The sequence below is a fragment of the Triturus cristatus genome, chromosome 2_1, assembly GCF_964204655.1.
Source record: "Triturus cristatus chromosome 2_1, aTriCri1.1, whole genome shotgun sequence".
Classification (NCBI taxonomy): Eukaryota; Metazoa; Chordata; class Amphibia; order Caudata; family Salamandridae; genus Triturus; species Triturus cristatus.
The window spans coordinates 866485443-866507812 of NC_140581.1; the positions used below are offsets into that span (position 1 = coordinate 866485443).

General features: G+C 43.8%; 1 protein-coding gene across 1 annotated transcript in view; it reads left to right on the forward strand.

The window, feature by feature from the left end:
• Nucleotides 1-22370, forward strand: part of ENTREP1 (endosomal transmembrane epsin interactor 1) — a 174973-nt gene that overhangs the window by 107324 nt on the left and 45279 nt on the right. Inside the window, exons 6-7 of the mRNA XM_085633000.1 lie at nucleotides 216-349; nucleotides 9602-9731. Of these exons, the coding sequence (XP_085489126.1) occupies nucleotides 216-349; nucleotides 9602-9731 (264 nt within the window). The remainder of the gene's footprint in view (nucleotides 1-215; nucleotides 350-9601; nucleotides 9732-22370) is intronic.

A 22370-nucleotide genomic window follows, 5' to 3' on the forward strand; every position in this document is an offset into this window, starting at 1 on the left:
ATCAGGCTGCCACACAGATCTGTTGACAACACTACCTGGATTTACAAAAAAAACTGTTTATTAGATTATCCCATAATCTGAAGCCATACAGTTAATGCAGCAGTTGCATTCTCTAATATATAGTACATGTGCTTGGCCAACAATTTCAAAGTAGCCATATATGATGGTCGCTCTGTACAATGTTAATGTGATTGTATGTTGTGTTATTTGACAAGGAAGAATCCCAGATTTCTGCAGAAGAAGCTGAAGAAAATGTGCACATCCCAGATCCAGAAGACTTTGTGCCTCCTGTTCCTCCACCATCCTACTTCTCAACATTTTACTCTTGCACCCCCAGAATGAATCACCGGTAAAGTAACAAGGCCCTTATTTGTGACGTCTTACTGTTTTTCCGCCTGTATCACTGTGTTAAAATAGGAAGAGATCAACCCCATGAATTGGTTGGGTTTGGGGGAGGAGTTTGTACTTGAGGAAAAGTATTCACCTGTGGAAAGACAAAATGTTTACATATGCAAATGCACTTTTGCTAAGCATTTACGCTTGCGGTAATTTACACACTGTAAACTTATTCAGGTGTATCTGCTTGTTCTTGCAACTTTAACAGTTTTCCAAGTGTACTCCTGGAATTTTTTAAGAATTCTAGAAAGTATGTTTTATGTTCTAACTGGCTAGTTGTGGTAAAGACGATATTTGCATTTTTTTATTAATTCATTAGGAAACAGGATGCAAAATATAAATGAATCTAAATAAGTTAATTTTGATACAAACAATTATCTCCATTTTGCATAGGCAAAAGACATCTATAGCTAGTGATTAGCCGTTCTTGAAAAGAAAAAAGAAATGACAGAGGATCAACACTGAAACGAGAAAATATTATGGAATTATATATCTAAATTCCTTTGAATAAAACCGTCATAAATTTTCCAAATTTGATTATACTTTATTTTACAAATTAAATATGCATATATTACCAATTGTCCGATTCTCTAGTCTTGAAAAGTTTGGATTGCAAATCTGTAAAATAGGACAATCCTTCGATCTCCACTTTGCTGTGATTAAAGGATAAAACCAGTTAGTTTATCTTCAATTTTACTCCCAAAAATAATAACCACTAACAGGCTACAAAAAATATGAAAAGTGGTAGTAAAGACAATTTAGTAAGGGCCACTCGGCCAATTAGTGATAAAGACATATGATTCCAATTATAAGAGGAGTGCAATTCAAATCATATAGGCCATTTAAATGTTCAGAAAAATAGTCCCCAAATATCTTTTTGGGTATGAATTATGACCTGCTTTATCGCCATTTATTATAATACTTGTATTTGAGCCTTAATTTAAAGAAGGTACCAACGTCCTGAGTTGTGGTGGAATATTATAAGCTGAAACAGCTCATTCAGTTGAAATGATTCTGATATCAAAAAGGATAATCATAGCTGGTTTCTCTACTTGTGTGAAGATCTCAATAGTGGTGGCCATAAAGATGGTGTTAGATGATAGAAAATTACCCAATAGATATCCAGTCTGGTCTCTATCAATCAGATCCCAGATTTTCTTGAAAGTAAAGTGAGATTTATGAATGAAACTGATTAAACAAATCTTCAATGTTAAGAAATGCTTTTTTTAATATCCATGATTGAAACCTGAAATTATTAGATTTGGAATATGTAATTGCTGTAGAAGGTACCGCATGGTCAGGAAAACAAGGAGGGGTGGACATCGTGCTCAAAAGTCTCCCTGAAATCCGAAAACAATCCAACCCGGATGCTGTCTTTAATAGCCTTGAGAAACATGTAAAGTATTTACCTTTTGGATTTTTTCATCTCTATGGTTCCCACATTACTAGCTCATCATTTATTTCTCTGAAGGAATTTGCTGTGTGTGCTGTATATTGAATTCATTTGGAGTTCAATAAATCTAGTGAGACATTTGGAAAAATTTAAAATCACCCGCGGTATAATTACTTCAATATTGTTAGTTGATAAATACCAAGCTGGATCAGACAAAGGAGATGGATCATTTGTAATTAGTCCATAGTAGGTAGCTAGTTGGTAAGAGAGCCTATCTAGCTGATACATCACAATTACCCATTAACCTTCTTAATCTGTGTCCATGGAAAATACTTTATACTAGTAAAACCTCAACCCTTATATAGGATGCTAGGGCCAAGTGAAAAAAAAACTGTCTTAAATGCAGCCACAATCAACAACATATTCCTTCCAATTCGGTAATGGGTTTCTTGAAGAAAAATAATGTTTCAGTCATGTCGTCATCAACTTTTGTTTAGTACGCTTTGGAAAGCCATTCACATTCAAACATACATTTTCCCTTTGGGCCAAAGAGTCCTGCTGATTCACTTATTTTACATTTAAAAAAAAAAAAGACTAATATAAACAGATTCTGAAAACGTAGCCAAAAAGTATACCTTAATATTTCTTTTCAAGACTCACTTTCCACAAGTTTTCTAGTCTACTTTACATGCTCTCCTATCCTCTCCTGATCCCACTGGCTGTTTCGGGAAACTAGGTGCACCCCTTTCTACCAGTATCCTGACCCTCACAAATTCCCTATCAATGGTACCTTGATATTGCAGCATTTGGATTGAGATCTAGGAGAGAGGACACAAATCAGAAAACAAACTAACAATGACAAAACAGTAGGAGAAGAAAGAGAGCTTTTGTGCTGGTACATTTCTATATCACATAGTTAGTGAATCTGCAGTAAAGCAAGTAGCTAGGCATCCAGGTGACACTTGAATCCCTTAGAACATTTCTTCAAACCTCTACATCTATAAATACATGAAATATTCCTAAATGTATGATGTTCAATTTCGATTTCTTTACAAATTACAAGAATAGTTCTAGGGGCCTGCCTGATTTCAGGGGGACATGAATGGTACACTGTGGGGGCTGATAATTGTGACATCTCCCTGAAAATGATGCAAAAAGTTTTTACAAATCAAACCTTCTAGCAGGGCACTCACATCTTTGCCTTTCTCTCTAGTCTCACAAAAGTTCTAGAACACCCACCAATCCTAGATTGCACAATTGTAGCTATTTTCAAGATCTTCTCCCACTTTTTGAGAGACTATTTCTTTTGTCAATTTTGTGATTTGTGATTTTGACTTCTCATTTCTGAGACTTACTGTCCTAAATAACCTACTCAGGTCATAACATTGCGAATTTAAAATTAAGATAATCTGTTTTTTATTTAAAGGGATGATTTCATTTTGATGGTAGGCTTTGTTCTTTGCAAAGTTAGACCTGGCGATGAAATATTATCTAAAAGGCCATCCTCAGATGTAGCGGCACTCCCTAGCATTGAGGTTAGCTCTTTCCTAGTGAAATTCGGTTGAACATTACAATATCTGCACCAAGCTCTTATCACTATGACTGAGCTATTAAGTTTGAGGACCGAATCAATACCCTTGAGTTAGTCAGTACGTTTATTTTCAATGAGGACTGTGAAGATGAAAAATTAGGGTTATTAAGTATTTGAATTTGTATTTTGTTTTTGTGAAGCACTCTGCTACCATTACTAGGGTATCAAGGCGCAAAAAAACAAAGATTCTTAAAAAGTACACAAAACCACCAGAGCTACCACATGCTACTAGGTCTGGGGTAATAATCAGGTTTTAAATAGCCTTCTGAATGTCGGAAACACAGGTTTAGAATGGGGTTTAAAAGGCTGCAAATACCATTTTGCTGCAGCTGCGATTGGATTAGCTGTGCCTGCAATACATTTTAGATGGGATTGTGGGGTTGTAAGAGGATAGAGATTGGCAGATCTTAGTTCAGTGTATGGGTGATATCCCTTAAAACTTAGGGAGAGTAGTGAGCTGATGCGAGAGTCACTCCTTCATTGGCAGCCAATGTAGGGAAGTAAGAACTGGCTAAATAGGTTCCCTATGGTTGATGGCACTATACAGTCTGGTTGCATAATTCGAAGTCAACTTTAATTTACTAACACAACAAGAGGGCAAACCCAGATAAATGGCATTGCAGTAATCTAATCTGACAAGATTTCATTACCTTTAATACCTGCACTACTAGACTTGGCGCTGAGTAATTTTTTATTCTGAGGTTGTCAGCACGTTTACTGGGACAGGTGCTGGATCCAGTGAGGAAGACCAGTATGAAAGATTTAGAATTTCTAGGGGCTTTAGTGTGCATAAAATCACATTTCTGCTCATCCATTGCTGGGCCTTCAAGTGGCATTCATGCAATTTGGCTGCTGCAGTCAATGGATAACCTTTCAAATGTGACAGTAATTTGAGTATCGTCTGCATATAGAAATTAATTAAAACCAGAAGAGTCAATAACCTGAGCCAACAGGATAAGACAAATGGTAAAAGGAAATGGGGATAAGTTGGAACCGTGAGGCATCCCGCAGGGACACGGTCTTTTCGAGAATTAAGAGGCCTGCGCAACCATGAAACATCTCTGGGATAGACAGAGATATGCCTTGGCAGTAATGCCCAGTTCGGGAAGCCTGATCATTGTTATTGACTGTATCAAAGGCTGCTGTGAGATCTAAAAGGATTAAGGCAGTAGGAATACCAGCATCAGAAGCCCGCTGCAGCTCGTCCAGCACTGAACAGATGGTCAGTTGAGTGCTGTAACCTGCTTAGAAGCCAATCTGGAAGGGATGAAGTAGTCCATAGTTGGTTGCGAAAGTTATTGCTAAATCACTCTATCAATATACTGAGGAACTGCAGATGTGAAATAGGTCTATAACTTGCTGTGTCCTCGGTATTCAGAGGGTTTTTATCAGAAGGGGAGATACGTAAGCCTTTTCTAAAATATCCAGGACATGCCTCCTGTAAAAGAAGAGTTAATAAAGTCATTCTCCCAGGTGAGACCTTAATCTCTGCTTCACATGTTTTCATTCGAAACAAGACCAAAATTCCCAAATTTTGTAGCTGGTCTAGACACACTGTTTACATTCAGGCCTTCCGTAGAAGTATTATGAAGAATAAGTAGGCTTGGTTTTAGCACTTCCTTCTGGAATTGACCTGTGGGGAGGGAGAGTAAATTTGTTTAATGAGTCCATTAGTGGAGCTGGAGAGGCTCCTGCAGAGTATCACTATCCATGGTGCCTTCAGAATGATCAACCCTCCTTTGAAGATAAAGTACATTGGAGTGAGTGCCCTGGGAAGTTACTATTGAGGGCAACATTTCTAAAGAATTTTCTGCTTTATCCATATTCTGCCTCTTGTTCTACAGATAACAAACATAATTGCTTTAGATTTTGCATGCCCCCACTGGAATTATTGACTTTGGGAATGGTTCACTTGTATTAAACAAGGCCATTGTTTTGTACTTCGATACCGGGAGCCCTTTTCCTGACTTTTTAAAGTTTAGCTGAGTTTTTTGTTTTGCCAGCAGGCATTTTTATCTGCTCTTTATCTGAAGGGGGAGCACTGCCTGACAATGATGCCATAATTTTGCAGAACACGGAGGATGGCATTGGGAGATACCCAAACAGTAAACTGGATTTGGTTTTGAGAAGCTGGGGAATAATTCACCGTTGAACTATGAGACCAATGTATGCCCATATTGAAGTCCTGGGAATCGGCTAACAAACATACAACAGTAGAAGAGAAAAGTAAACCTATTTTATTTGTCGAACAAATAGCCACTGCCACCACTCCGCTAACATATTCACAAGGCCCTTCTAACCCTGGATATGCTACTACTGGAGGCATATTAGACTCCCCAAACAGACGTTCCTTTCATATAGCTAGCCATGTCAAATGGCTGCAAACTGCTGCACCATTCACTTTTGCAATGAAGGAGAAAGCACGTGCCAGCTTTTTCTAACATGATCTCTGGTTCTTGCGGATGATGTAGGCGATACGGGTAGTCTCCGCTGTCTAGTTTGGTCCAAACAATTTGTAATGCACTGTTCTTTCCCATGCTGCTGTTGATCTGCCAGCCTCAAAAGAGTATATTGCAATTCAAGCACCAGCATTCAAGTTCTCAAGTCAATTGCTGCTTGGTTTGCCAAGTTACCGGAATCCGATCTCCACAAGATTTTTTCCTTGTACTCTCATGCCGAGTGGCCGAATGGCAACAAGCTGAACAAAGAACAACCGACTGCGAATTGAGGTCAGCCATTCACTCTCAATAGTACATAACCTTAGCAACAAAAATGAATACACACCACCAGCAGTAGGTACCAGTCCATCCTAGCTACGCTGATTCTCTTCCCCCTCCACCTCCTCCCTTGCAACCACCCCCTGGTGGACCAGGAGTGCTAGTTTAAGTGAGCAGCCTGACGGGAGCTCAAATGGCATCAAGTACAGTTTGTGATAAAAATGCACATGCTACTTTTTGGGAAGCTATTTTGTTTTCCATAAGACAATATAGATCCATTGGTTTACATACATTTTCTCCTTTTTTGAGATTCAACAAATGCAAAGGAATATGCCTAGTTAATATGGGGGAGTTGTAGATTTTCAATTCAAAAATTTGTATTGTCACCAGTACCAGGAATTGAGCTTTTTCCCCTATTATAATGTATTCTATCATTAGAGTGTAGTGAAGTGAATGCAGGTTTAGAATGTTGGGTTCGCAGAAGAATAATGACGTGTTATACTAAGCTCTGTACCTGGGGTAGTGATTGGCAAGCATCCGGGCTGCGGAGGATTCTACAACTGGTGACGAGGATGGGATAAGTAACTGAAGATTGACAGTGCTCTCCCAGAGAGTTTGCTGTGGTCCAACAAACTGCTTGCACGTGCCACAAGTGCCTCAGTCGAAGTGTGGAATTGACCTTTGGCGTATGTGGAGTCAAAGCGCAGCCCCAGTCCGTGTAAAGCATTTGAAGATGACGAAGGCATCACTAAGACATTTATGCATCGTTGGCCGAAACCCTGCTGGGAAGGCCGCAAAGGTAGGTACCACGCTACTACGCAACCTAAAGCCATATATCATATGAAGTGATAGCGCTGTCTGGCAGAGATCAATCAGGTGTCCGGCAGGACAAAGAGATGCTTACAAGCAACAAAATTCAAATACAAGAAACGGTCATCTGCTTATCAGAACTGAACTAAGACAGTCATTGTACCATAGCGCTGGGGGATGTAACCCCAAGGAAGCACCCGGGTTGTGTTTGCGAAGCTGTCCATACTCAAAGTGGCACACCACCAAAGCTGCTGGGGGCTGGCTCAGAACAACTCCCAAGGTCTCCTGAAAGCAAAGGACTGCCATGGAGACCAAGAGAGAGGTCAAGGTTCCGTGGACTGCCCAAGATGAACCAGATGCCAACACAGCACAGGACTTTAGAGATGATATGGAGGAAGCAGGACCTGGTGGACAGCAGACAGTGTCAAACAGAACTTCACCCTCCGTGTCAGCCAATATCATAAATGGTTATTGTGCAACCCCCTTTTTGAAACCACCACCGCCATTCAATACCGCCAAAAAGCTGAAGATTGGCAACAGATGGAATGTCTGGATAGAGACATTTAATGATTTCATTGATGTGATTGAAGAAGCAGATAACTAGTAGATTATCAAGTACTTTAAGAATCTTGCTGGTGAAGGTATAAAAGAAGTCATAAGGAAAATTCCACGAGCTGACGAAATTACATACAGTCAAACAGCCTTGAATCTCAAGTTCAATCCAATGATTACGCCACACACAGAGCTTAGTATAACACGTCTTTATTCTTCTGCTTGTGACCACGAACCCAATATTCTAAACCTGCATTCACATCACTATGCTCTAATGCCTACATCACAGTTACGGAGTCAATTAAGAGCCACAAGGGTTCTGTCATTACAAACTCACACAGATCTATATCTCCCCCTTTGTTAAATAAAAAATGTAACATTTGTACAAATATATACACAATCATAGTGAGACAAGATGCCATGCATCCAGCCTGTTTTGACATCTTCAGAACAGCAGCATATATTTTCAGATTGGTAGCTTTTCCTGTTAGGTAGTCCCCCAATGAGTCTGTCCCCTACCAGAATCTCTTCTCTTTCTAACACAAGTGCATCATCTAAATCTGAATCTGTCTAAAACCCAGAGGTGAAGTTAGTTGTTTCACCAGTTGTGTCCGATATACAAAAAACGTATCCTGACAGTCAGTCTGGCGGAAGCTTAGCAGATAATGAGTCGGTTGACTAGTCCCAGAACCACAGGCCCTCTAAACACCCTTAATTGTGCTTAACTTGGACAGTCAAACCAGGCCAAAATGAGGTGTCGGAGCCTCCTGCCAGACACAAAGTAACTTTTGAAATTGACTCTGCCACTACCCCCACACAGAATGTCCTACTATGGCCACCTTTGTGGCCACCTTTTGAGGAGGTGGAAGCAGAAGTCACACTTAGGTTACAGCCATGAGGCACATATTGGGGGGAATCAGAGTGGTGAGAAGTGATTCAGGCAGGCAGGGTTAAATTGTTATTAGATAAACATAAGGCAGAGTCATTAAAATTACTTTTAACCACCTGTTCATCCTAAGATAGTACCTGCTCAAGAACTACTCAATTAAGTCTGTCCAAGTTACTTCGATTGCTGACCCTCAGCTCAGATATACATTCAAAGTTGTTCTCATATTCAGCCAAGCAAATTGGGTCAGGGGAATGTAAGGCTCAGTCACCTAGTCCCTCTGTAATTCTCAAAGAGCTTTCAACTGTGTGATGTCTCTGAGTTTGTTCGCTTATAGCGATTGGTGGATGGGGGGGGGGCAGAGCAAGTACTCTTTACCTTGTGAGCACCTTTACTTCTAAGAAGCTCTGAATGTTTCTGGAGGTAGTAACCCCTCAACCCCACATCATGGAGCAGTTCCCTCAGTCCCCAACTTTAAATATAGATGGGAAGTGTGAGAGGACGCCGCTCCAAAGGCCGGTTCCATCAAGCGCTGTCCCTGTATTACCATTAGACCCTCTGGGCAGCTGTGGAAAAGCCAGTGTCTTAGATAAGCTTTCTGTCTTCACTGGTAGCTGGATGACTGCTCCTCCCACCCCCACTGTTGTGATGCCATCTGGAGTAAAGCCTGGATGCCTGTCTGTGTTTGCAGCACCCCACTGGTGACCCAGCAGAGAGTCTCATCAGCAAGCTAGAACAAGCCCTCTGCTTACAGTAGGTGGGAAAAGGAAGGTGGGGCTGCATCAGACACTGTAGCCGTGAAGTAGTTGTGCAATGAAATGACGGCGCAGAACACTCCATGTAATATGGCTATTCCCATTTATGCTTGGGAACTGTGGCTGCTGCTTATGGCTGAGATTAATGTGACCCCTTGCTAGGAGTGTATGTTACCTCATAAGAAACCTTTGCAACAGTGGTTTTAAGTATGACAGTGTTGGTCACATTGCTTGGTCATGGGCACCTAGTAAAGAACCCAATAAGGTCACTTCGATAAATATAGGATGGCTAGTGATCTTCTTGTCAAATGTCTATCAATTTTCCTTTCCTCTGGAATTGTCTGGGAGAGTGTAGTCACACCTCAGCTGACACCCTAGGGATGCTTCTCTGTTTTAGCCTGCCATACGACAAATACTGCTTGGTTGTGGAACTAAAAACGCATGTGATATAATAAACCTCATTTGCATAAAATGGTAAGTAATACAGTGTGTTGGTTTTAGGATACATGGCACTGATGTGATTCCCTTACCTCACATCTATGGCACGAGGATGAAAGGGGTTGAAGTGTTTTGTCCGATGGAGCCACCACCTCCTTATGAAGCTGTAATAGGCCAGAGGAACACTGATGAGGTATTTGAATACTCTTCCTTCATCTTAGCAAAGTTAATTAATGCCTGGATGTATGTGGTTAACATGACACAAACATCCTCTAAAGTTCATTGTATATGCCCGTTTAATACTCTATGTCCCTGTAAGTTGTGATGCTTATTTTTGAGTCAACAAAGAAAGTGCAAAGATGATTTAGTGTATTGGCATTTGCAACCACAGGGATGCTTTTCCTGTGAGTTTGTGGTCTTATCACCAAGAAGGCATGCATAAGAAAATCTAGTGTCACATCCTTTTACGGCACTGTTGTTTTTTCATTTTATAAACACAACTAGGAGGGATCTTTGGGGGGTACCTTTGAGGCAGGTTCCCAAATCAAAACCGTCAGTTACCTGGAGCTTGGAGATAATGAAAAATTTAGGCCTGGTGTTAGGACATAAAAGGTGTGGTTGTATATATTGGCAAGAACGCTCATCAGAGGTACTGCAGAGATTACAATTGCTGCATTTTCCAGAGTGAGTTACGAACTCTAGATCAAGATTTATCCCAGTCAGGCAAAAACCTAGGAACCTTTATCTATTTAAGGTTTTCATTGATTCTGAATCCGATCAGTTCTGGTATAAGAGTTGTTTGAAAGATTATGACTGTTAGACCTGGCATCTTTGGCGTGGTTACCCCTGACTTTTTTGCCTCTACCTCCTGTATTTTTGACGCTACGCTGGATTTCGTTTTTGCTGGTTTAGGTGCTTAGGGCACTTTGCCACTGCTGATCAGTGTCAAAGTGCAAGTGCTCCCTAGGTAAATTGTTATATTGATTGGTTATCCATGATTGGTATATTTGTTTCACCTGTCAGCCCCTAGTAAAGTGCACTGAATGTGCCAGGGCTGGTGATTCAAATGCTACTAGTGGGCCTGCAGCACTGATTGTGCCACCCACAGGAGTAGCGCTAAAATGATGTCTTAGGCCTGCTTGTAGTGCCTATGTGCAGTCCAGGACTGCCATGTCGACCTGGCCGGTGCAACCACTGACCAGGCCTTATCCTTCCCTTTCTGTACATGTCAGGCATCCCTATGGTGGCCCTAGGTACCCCCCTGGGGTGGGTGCAGTGTATCTGAAAGGTAGGGCATGTACTGAGGTGTGTAACATGCCCTGGTAGTGAATTACAGCCATTTTCGTTTTTCACTGCTGAGAGGCTATCTTGCCCATAGGACAGAATGGGGGAGGCTGTTTACATGCCTATCTTCCCCTAAAGGCAAGATAGAAAATCCAAGTTTGGTATCTTTGTGTTCAGAATTTAATTATAAATCTTTTTAGAAAGATGGTTTTTAAATTCACTGTGTGGGAATAGCACTTTTTAGAAAGTAGCTATTCTCCTGTTTAACCTTCCTGTGTGCCTGGGTGCAGATTGTCTGACTGGTGTCATGTGATGGTCTAGGTGGCTCCAGGAGTCTGGATGAGTCAGCAGCAGGGTGAATAGGGAGATCTGCTCTAGATGGGTGGGAGGAGTAGCCCCTGGGTTTGAGTAGGGCTGCCTCTGCCAGCACCATTCTGGCTCCACCCCCTGCTGCCTCTGCCCGCACAAAGAAGGCTCCATCTCCTGCTGAGCGTCTAACGACCCTGCCCCTCACTCTGAAAGGAACCAGGTGCTCCAGGGCAGAGCACACCCATGAACCGGTTTGAGCAGGGGAATCCCCCCACTGAAACAAAGAGAGACAAAGACTTGGAGGGGTATAAGAAGAGGACCCCAGACACCTAAACTTTAGATCACTGTGGAACTAAGAAGGAACCTCTGCCAAGGAGAAAGCTGAAAAGGACTGAAGAGGAGAAGACTGCCTGCTTGCTGTTTTGCTTTGCTGCCAAGGAGAGGGGAAGGACTTTGCTGTGTCCCCTTCTTTTGATTCTGATCTCCAAGGGCCTGAGAAGAGCTGGCTCCCTGTTAAGAAGTCCCAGAAACAAAAGGACTTCACCACTAGCTCCCCTGGAACTCTGCTGAGGGAGTTCTGACCTGCCTTGAAGTGCTCGCCTAGCCTTGGGCCCTCAGGAAGTCATTTTGCTGTGTTTGGGAGCTGGAAAGCAGAAGCGTGAAAAAGAGTAACTGGTACCCAACGCATCATCCGATTGCGAGTCGCAAGAACGAGAGTGCGAGGAGAATTTCATCGCGGCGTCATCGCAGCACCAGGAGTCCCCGCATCGCCGAGTGTGTCTAGCATCGTCCCGGTGCATGAAGATTCCTGACACTGCGAGGGTCGTCACAGAACCAGTTGCGGGCCGCACCACTGCCGGTGCGTGAAAGTATCCAGTCGCTGCGTGTGTCGACGCAGAGTCCCGTCCCGTGACCCATCGAGGGTTGCGGCACCAGAAGTCAACGCCGCGCACCGCGACGCATCGAGGGTTGCAGCGTCAGAAGTCAGCGCTGCGCCGTGCACCGCGACGCATCGAGGGTTGCAGCGCCAGAAGTCAGCGCTGCGCCATGCGCCGCATCGAAGATCGTCGCATCGTACCTGTGCGTGAAGCTTCCCCCTAAGAAACCTACGCAACGAAAGCCAAAGTCAACGCATCCTCCCCCTACAGATCGGAGTCGGCGCATCCACCTCTGCTGCGTGAAGCAGGGCTGCTGCATAGCCTCCCCAAGATCTCAGGAGTATCGCATTGCCTTTGCCATCTTCCTTGTTATAGCTTTTGGGAACCTTATCGCAACTACAGGTACTGTTGGGCACGAGAGTGTCGCATTTTGTGCATGGAGAGTCGCATTGTGCAGGACACTGACTTTTACATCCTGGAGTACTTTCTGCAAACTCTTGAACTATCTTTAAAGTAACCTTTTTTAATTGTATGTTGGTTTTTCTGTAGTATTTGGTCTTGTGAAGTTTTTAGTAAAGATACCTTATTTTTCTAAAACTGGTGTGGAGTAAATCTGTGGTGTTTGTACAAATACTTTACACATTGCCTTTGATAGCCTAGACTGCTCAGGCCAAGCTACCTAGAGGGTGAGCAGGGGTTATCTTAACAGTGTATCCCCCTTTCCCTGACTAGAAGCAAGGGTCCCTACTTGGACAGTGGTACCTACCCTGCCAACTAGAGACCCCCAGATCTAACATTGGTGGTCAGCGGTGAGGATTGAACTTGTATTTGTACTTGACCCACAGTAATTGGTGTACATCACTAGTTTAAGTGCAGACCATTCTACAACCACATACTGTATTTTTTTTTATTCTATTTTTGAGTAACTCTTCAAGAGCATCATGTCTCAGGTGGCAACAAGTGAGAGGGCAGAATTGGAGTTTTCCATTGAGGATCTGTATTCGTACAAAGTTGAGGAGCTCAAGCAATTCTGTAAAGACCTTGTGCCCTGTGAAAAGCGGATCTAGAAAGGAGGTGCTACAAAGAGTCTTGAAGGCCTGGTGGGAGGCCCAAGAGGAAGTTGATGTTAATGAAGAGAATGGTTTTGTTCCCCAAGATCTGCCCGTAGTCGGACCAGTCTCAAGGGCTGGCAGCTCCCATTCCAGTAGGGGGCTCACTCCAGAGGAGTTTGAGGAGAATCAAAGGGTGAGAAACCATGAATTGGAAATAATGAAAATGAAGCAATTGGAAGTAGAGAAGGAAAAGGCGGCGGAGGAGAGCAAGAATGCCTGTGCCTTGGAAGAGAAGAAATTGCTTCTGGCTCATGAAGTGAGCATGAGAGAACTGGATATCAAGGCCAAGAAGGCGGAGTCCGGTTCCAATGGTGGCAGCGCACAGCCAGTGCAGGGGGTAAAGTATATATCCCCAAGGATTTGGTACAGAATTATAATAGGAGTGAGGATATCTATGCCTGGTTTACCTCATATGAAATAGCGTTGAGAATGAATGGTGTGTCTGAACAGCATTGGGGGGCGGGCCTGTGGAAACATTTTGAGGCTTCTGGGAGGAGTGCTCTAGAGCCCTTAGAATTAGCAGGTGCTATGACCTATCCCAATATGAAGGAGGCCCTATGTCTCAGGTATGGACTTACTCCAGAACAGTATAGACTGCAGTTTAGGAACTCCAAGAAGAAAGAGTCTGAGACTTGGATGGAGTGTGTGAATCTGTACTCGCGGGCACTGGAAAGTTGGATGAAGGGCAGCAAGGTAACTGATTATAAGGGGTTGTTACATTAAATTAGTTGGGAGCTCTTGAGTAGTCTGTGTTCCAGAGCTGCGCCAGCATCTTTTAGACAGTAAGCTGACGGACCCCATTGAGCTTGCTAAGGAGGCGGACCGCTGGACCAGTACCAGGGTCCACAGAGGAATTGTGGGTACCATAGCCAAAGGTGGGCAGGGTCCCCAGCAGAAGAGTGGGGGGGACAAGGGTAACCAAAAGGTGTTCTCACAAGGGCCCCAAAACAGTTCCCAGGGTAACCAGTCCCAGCCCCCCAAGTCAAAACCCAAACCAACCTGGCCCCCTAAGGGCAGGTCGGATAACAGGGGTCCCATTAAGTGTTATCACTGTCAGGAATTGGGTCACAAATCCCCTGTGTGTCCCAAGAAATCCCAGGCACCCTCTGGTGCTCCACCACCGGGTATAGCTAGTGTAGCTTTTGGTGGGGATTTAATTTAGTGATTTGGAGGGATTAGCAGTTATGGCCCTTGTCTCTTTAGGAGACACAGAGATGGTCCAGGAAACCCATGTCCCAGATAACACTAAGAAGTACAGGCAGTGGGTGACCATCAATGGGAAGAGGGTGGAGGCTCTCAGGGACACTGGAGCCAGTGTGACTACGGTCAGGTGTCAGTGGGTCCCTGAGGAGCTGATCATTCCCGATGTACTTCACCCTGTAGTGTCAGCTGACAACTCCGTGCGCCTTTGCAAGGTAGCACATGTTCTCTTTGAGTGGGGGGGGGGGGGGGTCTCAGGTCCTCTCAGAGTTGTTGTGAGTCAATCCATGCCCGTAGACTGTCTGCTAGGTAATGACCTGGAGAGTTCCCCATGGAAGGAGGTGGAACGCCAGGCTCATTTGGAGATGTTGGGTTTGCCTGAGTGGGTCTGTGTGACCACTCGGTCCATGGCAGCCAGACAGGGTTATGAAGCAGACCTGGAGCCTGAAACAGTGGCCCAGGTCCCTGCCAGAAAGAGGAAGGGCAAGGGGCGTGGTGCGTCCACCCCCGCTGTTCCCACGGTCCAGGAAGGCGCAGACCCTGAGGGGGAAGCCCTGGAGCCTACAGGGGAACAGGTAGCTGAGCTGGGAGACATACCTGAGCTGACCCATTGGCAGCAAGAGGGTGGTCCCTCCAGAGAGGAGTTCTGCCGAGCGCAGAAGACATGCCCTACTCTTGAAGGTCTGCGGCACCAGGCTGCAGACCAGGCAGCAGGTGCTGATCCAAAGAACTTCTTTCTCTACTGGGAAATTACTTGTTGTACAGTGAGCCTAGGTTTGCTGAGCCCAGTGGATCACGTACCCTGGTGGTACCCGCAGGGTTCAGAGACTTCCTACTGGGTCTTGCTCACGACGTGCCTCTTGCAGGACATCTCGGGCAGGACAAGACCCGATAAAGGCTTGCCACCCACTTTTACTGGCCCGGGATGAAGACTGACGTCGGTTCCTTTTGTAGATCATGCCAGACCTGCCAGGCAAGTGGCAAGGCTGGAGGGAAGTGCAAAGGCCCTCTCCAGCCTTTTCCTGTAGTGAGCACCCCTTTCGAGCGGGTGGGGATAGATATTGTGGGGCCACTGGATCCCAGGACAGCCTTGGACAACAGGTTCATCCTGGTCCTGGTGGATCATGCCACCCGGTACCCGGAGGCTATCCCTCTCAGGACAACCACAGCCCCGGTGGTGGGCCGTGCGTTGATGGGGATCTTTTCCCGTGTGGGTTTCCCCTTTCCCCAGAGAGGTGGTATCTGACCGGGGTACCAACTTCATCTCCAGGTATATGAAGTCTCTGTGGGAGGAGTGTGGGGTAACTTATAAGTTCACCACTCCTTACCACCCTCAAGGAAATGGGTTGGTTGAAAGGTTCAACCAGTCCCTGAAAGGCATGATCATGTATCAGGGGGTCCTTGATATTTCCTTGTGATCATGGGGCTGACAGAGCCCATGAGACGGAAGTGGGACGTCTTAATGCCATGCCTATTATTTGCCTACAGGGAGGTACCACAAAAGTCTCTAGGGTTCAGTCCCTTTGAGCTTTTGTACGGGCACCCTGTTAGAGGACCTCTCAGTCTGGTGAAGGAGGGTTGGGAGAAATGCCCTGGGAAAACCCCCAGGATGTGTTCAGCTATGTGCTGGCCATTCGCAACCAGACACAGCGCTTCAGGACCCTCGCTCAGGCGAACCTGGAAGCCAGCCAGGATGAGATGAAGAGATGGTATGACCAGCATGCCACTCAGGTGGAATTTCAACCTGGGCAGATGGTGTGGGTGATGGCGCCAGTGGAGCCTTGCGCGCTCCAAGACAAGTGGACTGGGCCATATGAGGTGGTGGAGCGCAAGAGTGAAGTGACCTACCTGGTCAACTTGCGGTCTCCTAGGGACCCCATGAGGGTCCTACATGTGAACCGCCTCAAACCCCATTTTGAGAGGTCTGAAATAACAATGCTACTTGCTACAGATTCAGGGATGGAGGAGGATAGCGATCCTCTTCCTGACCTCCTGGAAGCTAAGGAGCAAGATGGGTCAGTGGATGGAGTGGTCCTCTCGCCCACCCTGACCCCAGAACAGCAGAGGGACTGTCGCCATGTGTTGGGTCAGTTTGCATCTCTGTTCTCCCTGACCCCCGGTATCACCAACTGGTGTGTCCATGATGTGGACACGGGAGATAGCATGCCTGTGAAACAAAAGTTTTACCGGGTGGCTGACAAGGTCAGGGCCAGCATCAAGAAGGAGGTTTCTAAGATGTTGGAACTAGGGGTGATTGAGCCCTCCAGCAGCCCCTGGGCTAGCCCAGTGGTACTTGTACCAAAAGCTGCTGCGCCAGGTGCCACTCCAGAACTTAGGTTTTGTGTGGACTACCGTGGGCTCAATGCGGTCACGAAGACTGACGCACACCCCATCCCCAGAGCTGATGAGCTTGTGGATCGGTTGGGAGCTGCCAACTACCTCAGTACGTTTGATTTAACTTCTGGGTACTGGCAGATTGCCTTAACTGATGGGGCCAAGGAGAGGTCTGCGTTTTCAACGCCAGAGGGGCACTTCCAGTTCCGTGTCATGCCCTTTGGGTTGAAGAACGCCCCTGCCACATTCCAGAGACTGGTCAACCAGGTACTGTCTGGGCTGGAGCAATTCAGCGCCGCATATCTGGATGACATTGCTGTGTTCAGCTCCACTTGGGAAGAACACTTGCAACACCTCTGCGCAGTGTTGAAGGCTCTGCACAGTGCAGGCCTCACTATCAAGGCCAGTAAGTGCCAGATAGGGCAGGGTTCGGTGGTGTATTTGGGACACCAGGTAGGAAGCGGCCAGGTGGCGCCCCTACAAGCCAAGATAGATACCATCCGGGCTTGGGAACCCCCCAAGACCCAGACAGCGGTGAGAGCCTTCTTAGAACTCACCGGGTACTATCGCCGTTTTGTCAAGGGGTATGGCACCATTGTTGCTCCCTTGACAGAACTAACTTCCAAGAAGTTACCCAAGAGAGTGATTTGGACCAGTGCCTGCCAAGAAGCTTTTGATGCCCTGAAGGAGGCCATGTGTAGAGCCCCTGTACTCAAGGCGCCTGACTTCTTCAAGGAATTCATAGTGCAGACAGACGCTTCTGAGCATGGAGTGGGAGCAGTGCTCTCACAACTAAATGATGAGGAATTGGACCAACCTGTAGCTTTCCTTAGCAGGAGGCTACTTCCCAGGGAACAGAGGTGAGTGCGATTGAGAGGGAAGCTTTTGCTGTGGTCTAGGCTCTGAAGAAGCTGAGACCCTACTTGTTTGGGACTCACTTCCGGATTCAGACGGACCACAAGCCCCTCAGATGGTTAATGCAAATGAAGGGTGAAAACCCAAAGCTGTTGAGGTGGTCCATCTCCCTACAGGGACCCGGTACAGAACACGCCAACGCTGATGGTCTGTCCAGGTTTTTCCGCCTTAGCGATGAGAACTCCCAAGAGGGTGGGTAGTTCTCCCCACTTGCAGCTGGAGGGGACACGTGTTAGACCTGGCATCTTTGTCGTGGTTACCCCTGACTTTTTTGCCTCTACCACCTGTATTTTTGACGCTATGCTGGATTTCGTTTTTGCTGGTTTAGATGCTTTGGGCACTTTGCCACTGCTGATCAGTGTCAAAGTGCAAGTGCTCCCTAGGTAAATTGTTATATTGATTGGTTATCCATGATTGGTATATTTGTTTCACCTGTCAGCCCCTAGTAAAGTGCACTGAATGTGCCAGGGCTGGTGATTCAAATGCTAATAGTGGGCCTGCAGCACTGATTGTGCCACCCACAGGAGTAGCGCTAAAATGATGTCTTAGGCCTGCTTGCAGTGCCTATGTGCAGTCCAGGACTTCCATGTTGACCTGGCCAGTGCAACCACTGACCAGGCCTTATCCTTCCCTTTCTGTACATGTCAGGCATCCCTATGGTGGCCCTAGGTACCCCCCTGGGCTGGGTGCAGTGTATCTGAAAGGTAGGGCATGTACTGAGGTGTGTAACATGCCCTGGTAGTGAATTACAGCCATTTTCGTTCTTCACTGCTGAGAGGCTATCTTGCCCATAGGACAGAATGGGGGAGGCTGTTTACATGCCTATCTTCCCCTAAAGGCAAGATAGAAAATCCAAGTTTGGTATATTTGTGTTCAGAATTTAATTATACATCTTTTTAGCAAGATGGTTTTTAAATTCACTGTGTGAGAATAGCACTTTTTAGAAAGTAGCTATTCTCCTGTTTAACCTTCCTGTGTGCCTGGGTGCAGATTGGCTGACTGGTGTCATATGATGGGCTAGATTGCTCCAGCAGTCTGGATGAGTCAGCAGCAGGGTGAATAGGGAGATCTGCTCTAGATGGGTGGGAGGAGTAGCCCCTGAGTTTGAGTAGGCCTGCCTCTGCCAGCACAATGCTGGCTCCACCCCCTGCTGGCCAGGCTGAGGACTCTGCCTCTGCCAGCACAAAGAAGGCTCCATCTCCTGCTGAGCGTCTAACGACCCTGCCCCTCACTCTGAAAGGAACCAGGTGCTCCAGGGCAGAGCACACCCAGGAACCGGTTTGAGCAGGGGAATCCCCCCACTGAAACAAAGAGAGACAAAGACTTGGAGGGATATAAGAAGAGGGGATCTCTGACAAAATTTCGAAGGTCAGAAATTCAACCTACAAAAATATCGCAACAAAAATATCGATGTCAAGAATATCGACATCCTATCTACAACATGGTAAGTACAAAAATATCGAAAATAAAATATCGATGTCAAAAATCTCGTTTTTAAAAATATTGGGGTTTTTTTTGGTTACAAAAAATATGTAAAATAAACATAATAATACTTATAAATAAAATAAACATAATTAAATATATTTCATAATGTTAAAAATGAATAATTAATCAATATAATGTAATGAAAAAATAATTAAACATATACATATATTATATAATATATATATACTTACTTAATAATGTTTTTATAATTATTTTAATAAATTATAAATTATTTAAAAATATTAAAAATTGCAAAAACATTACACACATAAAACAATAACATAAATACAAATTAAATAATTATATATAACAAATTAAAAAAATTACATTTAATTTAAATATTGTTAAAATTAATTATATACTACATTAGCTAAAATAATAAAAAAAATATTAAATAGCAGAGACAATAAAACTACTACTCCAGCTCCAAAAAACAACAGAAAGGAAAATTTTGGATAGCGGAGGGCTAAAAATTACTATATCCACTCCAGATAGTGTAACAGTAGGGAAAGTGTTGGATAACGTAGAGGTATAAATTATTATTCCGACTCCAGGGAGTGCAACAGTAAGGAAAGTGTTGGATAGCGTAGGGGTAAAAATAACTATTCCAACTCAAAAGAGTGCAACAATAGGGAAAGTGTTGAATGGCGTAGGGGTAAAATTAGTATTCCCACTCCAGACAGTGCAACTGTAGGGAAAATGTTGGATGGCGTAGGGGTAAAAATTACAATTCCCACTCCATACAGTGCAACAGTAGGGAAAGTGTTGGATAACGTAAGGGTAAAAATTACTATTCCAACTCCAGGGAGTGCAACAGTAGAGAAAGTGTTGGATTGCGTAGGGATAAAAATTACTATTCCCACTCCAGACACTGCAAAAGTAGGGAAAGTGTTGGATAGCGTAGGGGTAAAAATTACTATTCCAACTCCAGAGAGTGCAACAGTAGGGAAAGTGTTGGATAGCGTAGGGGTAAAAATTAATATTCCAACTCCAGACAGTGCAACAGTAGGGAAAGTGTTGGATAGCGTAGGGGTAAAAATTGCTATTCCAACTCCAGAGAGTGCAACAGTAGGGAAAGTGTTGGATAGCGTAGGGTTAAAAATTACTACTCCAACTCCAGAGAGTGCAACAGTAGGGAAAGTGTTGGATTGCGTAGGGGTAAAAATTACTATTCTAACTCCAGAGAGTGCAACAGTAGGGAAAGTGTTGGATAGCTTAGAAGTTAAAAATAACATACTTATAAATACAATAATTCTTTAAAATAATTAATAATGTAATTATTAAATAACTCAAATTCACTTACAAATACCAATAGATATTTATTAAAAACATAACTACCAACAAATAATTAATTAGCAATACATTATTAATAAATACCAATAAATAATAATTAATGAATGTTAATTACCAATTAAAAAATATTGAACAATTACATTTTTTATACCAAACAATAATTATCAAACTTTAATTACCAATTAAAAAATATTAAACAATTGCATATTTTTATACCAAAAATAATAATTATTATACATTAATTACCAATTAATAATTACCTATTAATATATTATTTAGAAATATCAATAAATAATATTTAAACATATCTAATTACCAATTGATTATTAATCTACAATAACCCAATTTTCATAAACAAAATATTAAAATTTAAAATATTTACCAATTAATAATTAATCTCCAATTAATTAATTATCAATACCCAGCAACAAATTTAATAATTACTTAATTAGATTTCAATTACTTCCAACACTATTCCCCTATAAACGCACGAAACACTCAAATTATAAAATAATACAGTTAACATAATTATCAATTAATCAATTAATAAAAACGAATTACCAATTAATAAAAATTAATTACCAATTAATACTTAATTAACAAAAATATAATTATCAATACCAATAAATAAATAAAAATATTACTTAATTACAATTAAATTACTTCCCACCCTATTCCCCTATAAACCCACAACCCGCTACAGAATTTAAACGCAAAAATTATTTAAAATTAATTTATAATTCCCAAAAATGTATAATTAAATTCATATAATTAAATTACTTCCCACCCTATTCCCCTTTAAACCCACAACCCGCTACGGTACTAAAACACAAAATTAATTTAAAAAAAACATTATTAACATATAAAAATTGTATACATATATTTTAAAACCAGTTGAACACTTAACAAAAAATAATTAACACATACATATTAAATACATAATAAAATACATAGCAATATTATACATATCGATATTAGTGACATCGATATTAGTAACATCGATATATTTCATATCGATATTACTAACTTCAATATTACTAACATCGATATGGAAAAAATCGATATTACTTACCTTAGGGTCGATATTCTGTCCATCGATATTCTTGACATCGATACTCTGTCCCTTCTATATTCTAGACTCGATATTATTGTAGGTCGAAATTAAATTTTCGATATTTAGACTGCTCACCAAGAAGAGGACCCCAGACACCTAAACTTTAGATCACTGTGGAACTAAGAAGGAACCTCTGCCAAGGAGAAAGCTGAAAAGGACTGAAGAGGAGAAGACTGCCTTCTTGCTGTTTTGCTTTGCTGCCAAGGAGAGGGGAAGGACTTTGCTGTGTCCCCTTCTTTTGATTCTGATCTCCAAGGGCCTGAGAAGAGCTGGCTCCCTGTTAAGAAGTCCCAGGAACAAAAGGACTACACCACCAGCTCCCCCTGGAACTCTACTGAGGGAGTTCTGACCTGCCTTGGAGTGCGTGCCTAGCCTTGGGGCCTAAGGAGGTCGTTTTGCTGTGTTTGGGAGCTGGAAAGCAGAAGCGTGAAAAAGAGTAACTGGTACCCAACGCATCATCCGATTGCGAGTCGCAAGAACGAGAGTGCGAGGAGAATTTCATCGCGGCGTCATCGCAGCACTGGGAGTCCCCGCATCGCCGAGTGCGTCGAGCATCGTCCCGGTGCGTGAAGATTCCTGGCGCTGCGAGGGTCGTCGCAGAACCAGTTGCGGGCCGCACCACTGCCGGTGCGTGAAAGTATCCAGTCGCTGCGTGTGTCGACGCAGAGTCCCGTCCCATGACGCATCGGCGGTTGCGGCGCCAGAAGTCAACGTCGTGCCGCGCACCGCGACGCATCGAGGGTTGCAGTGCCAGAAGTCTGCACTGCGCCGCGCATCGCGCCGCATCGAAGATCGTCGCATCATACCTGTGCCTGAAGCTTCCCCCTAAGAAACCTACGCAACGAAAGCCAAAGTCATCGCATCCTCCCCCTACAGATCGGAGCCGGCGCATCCACCTCTGCTGCGTG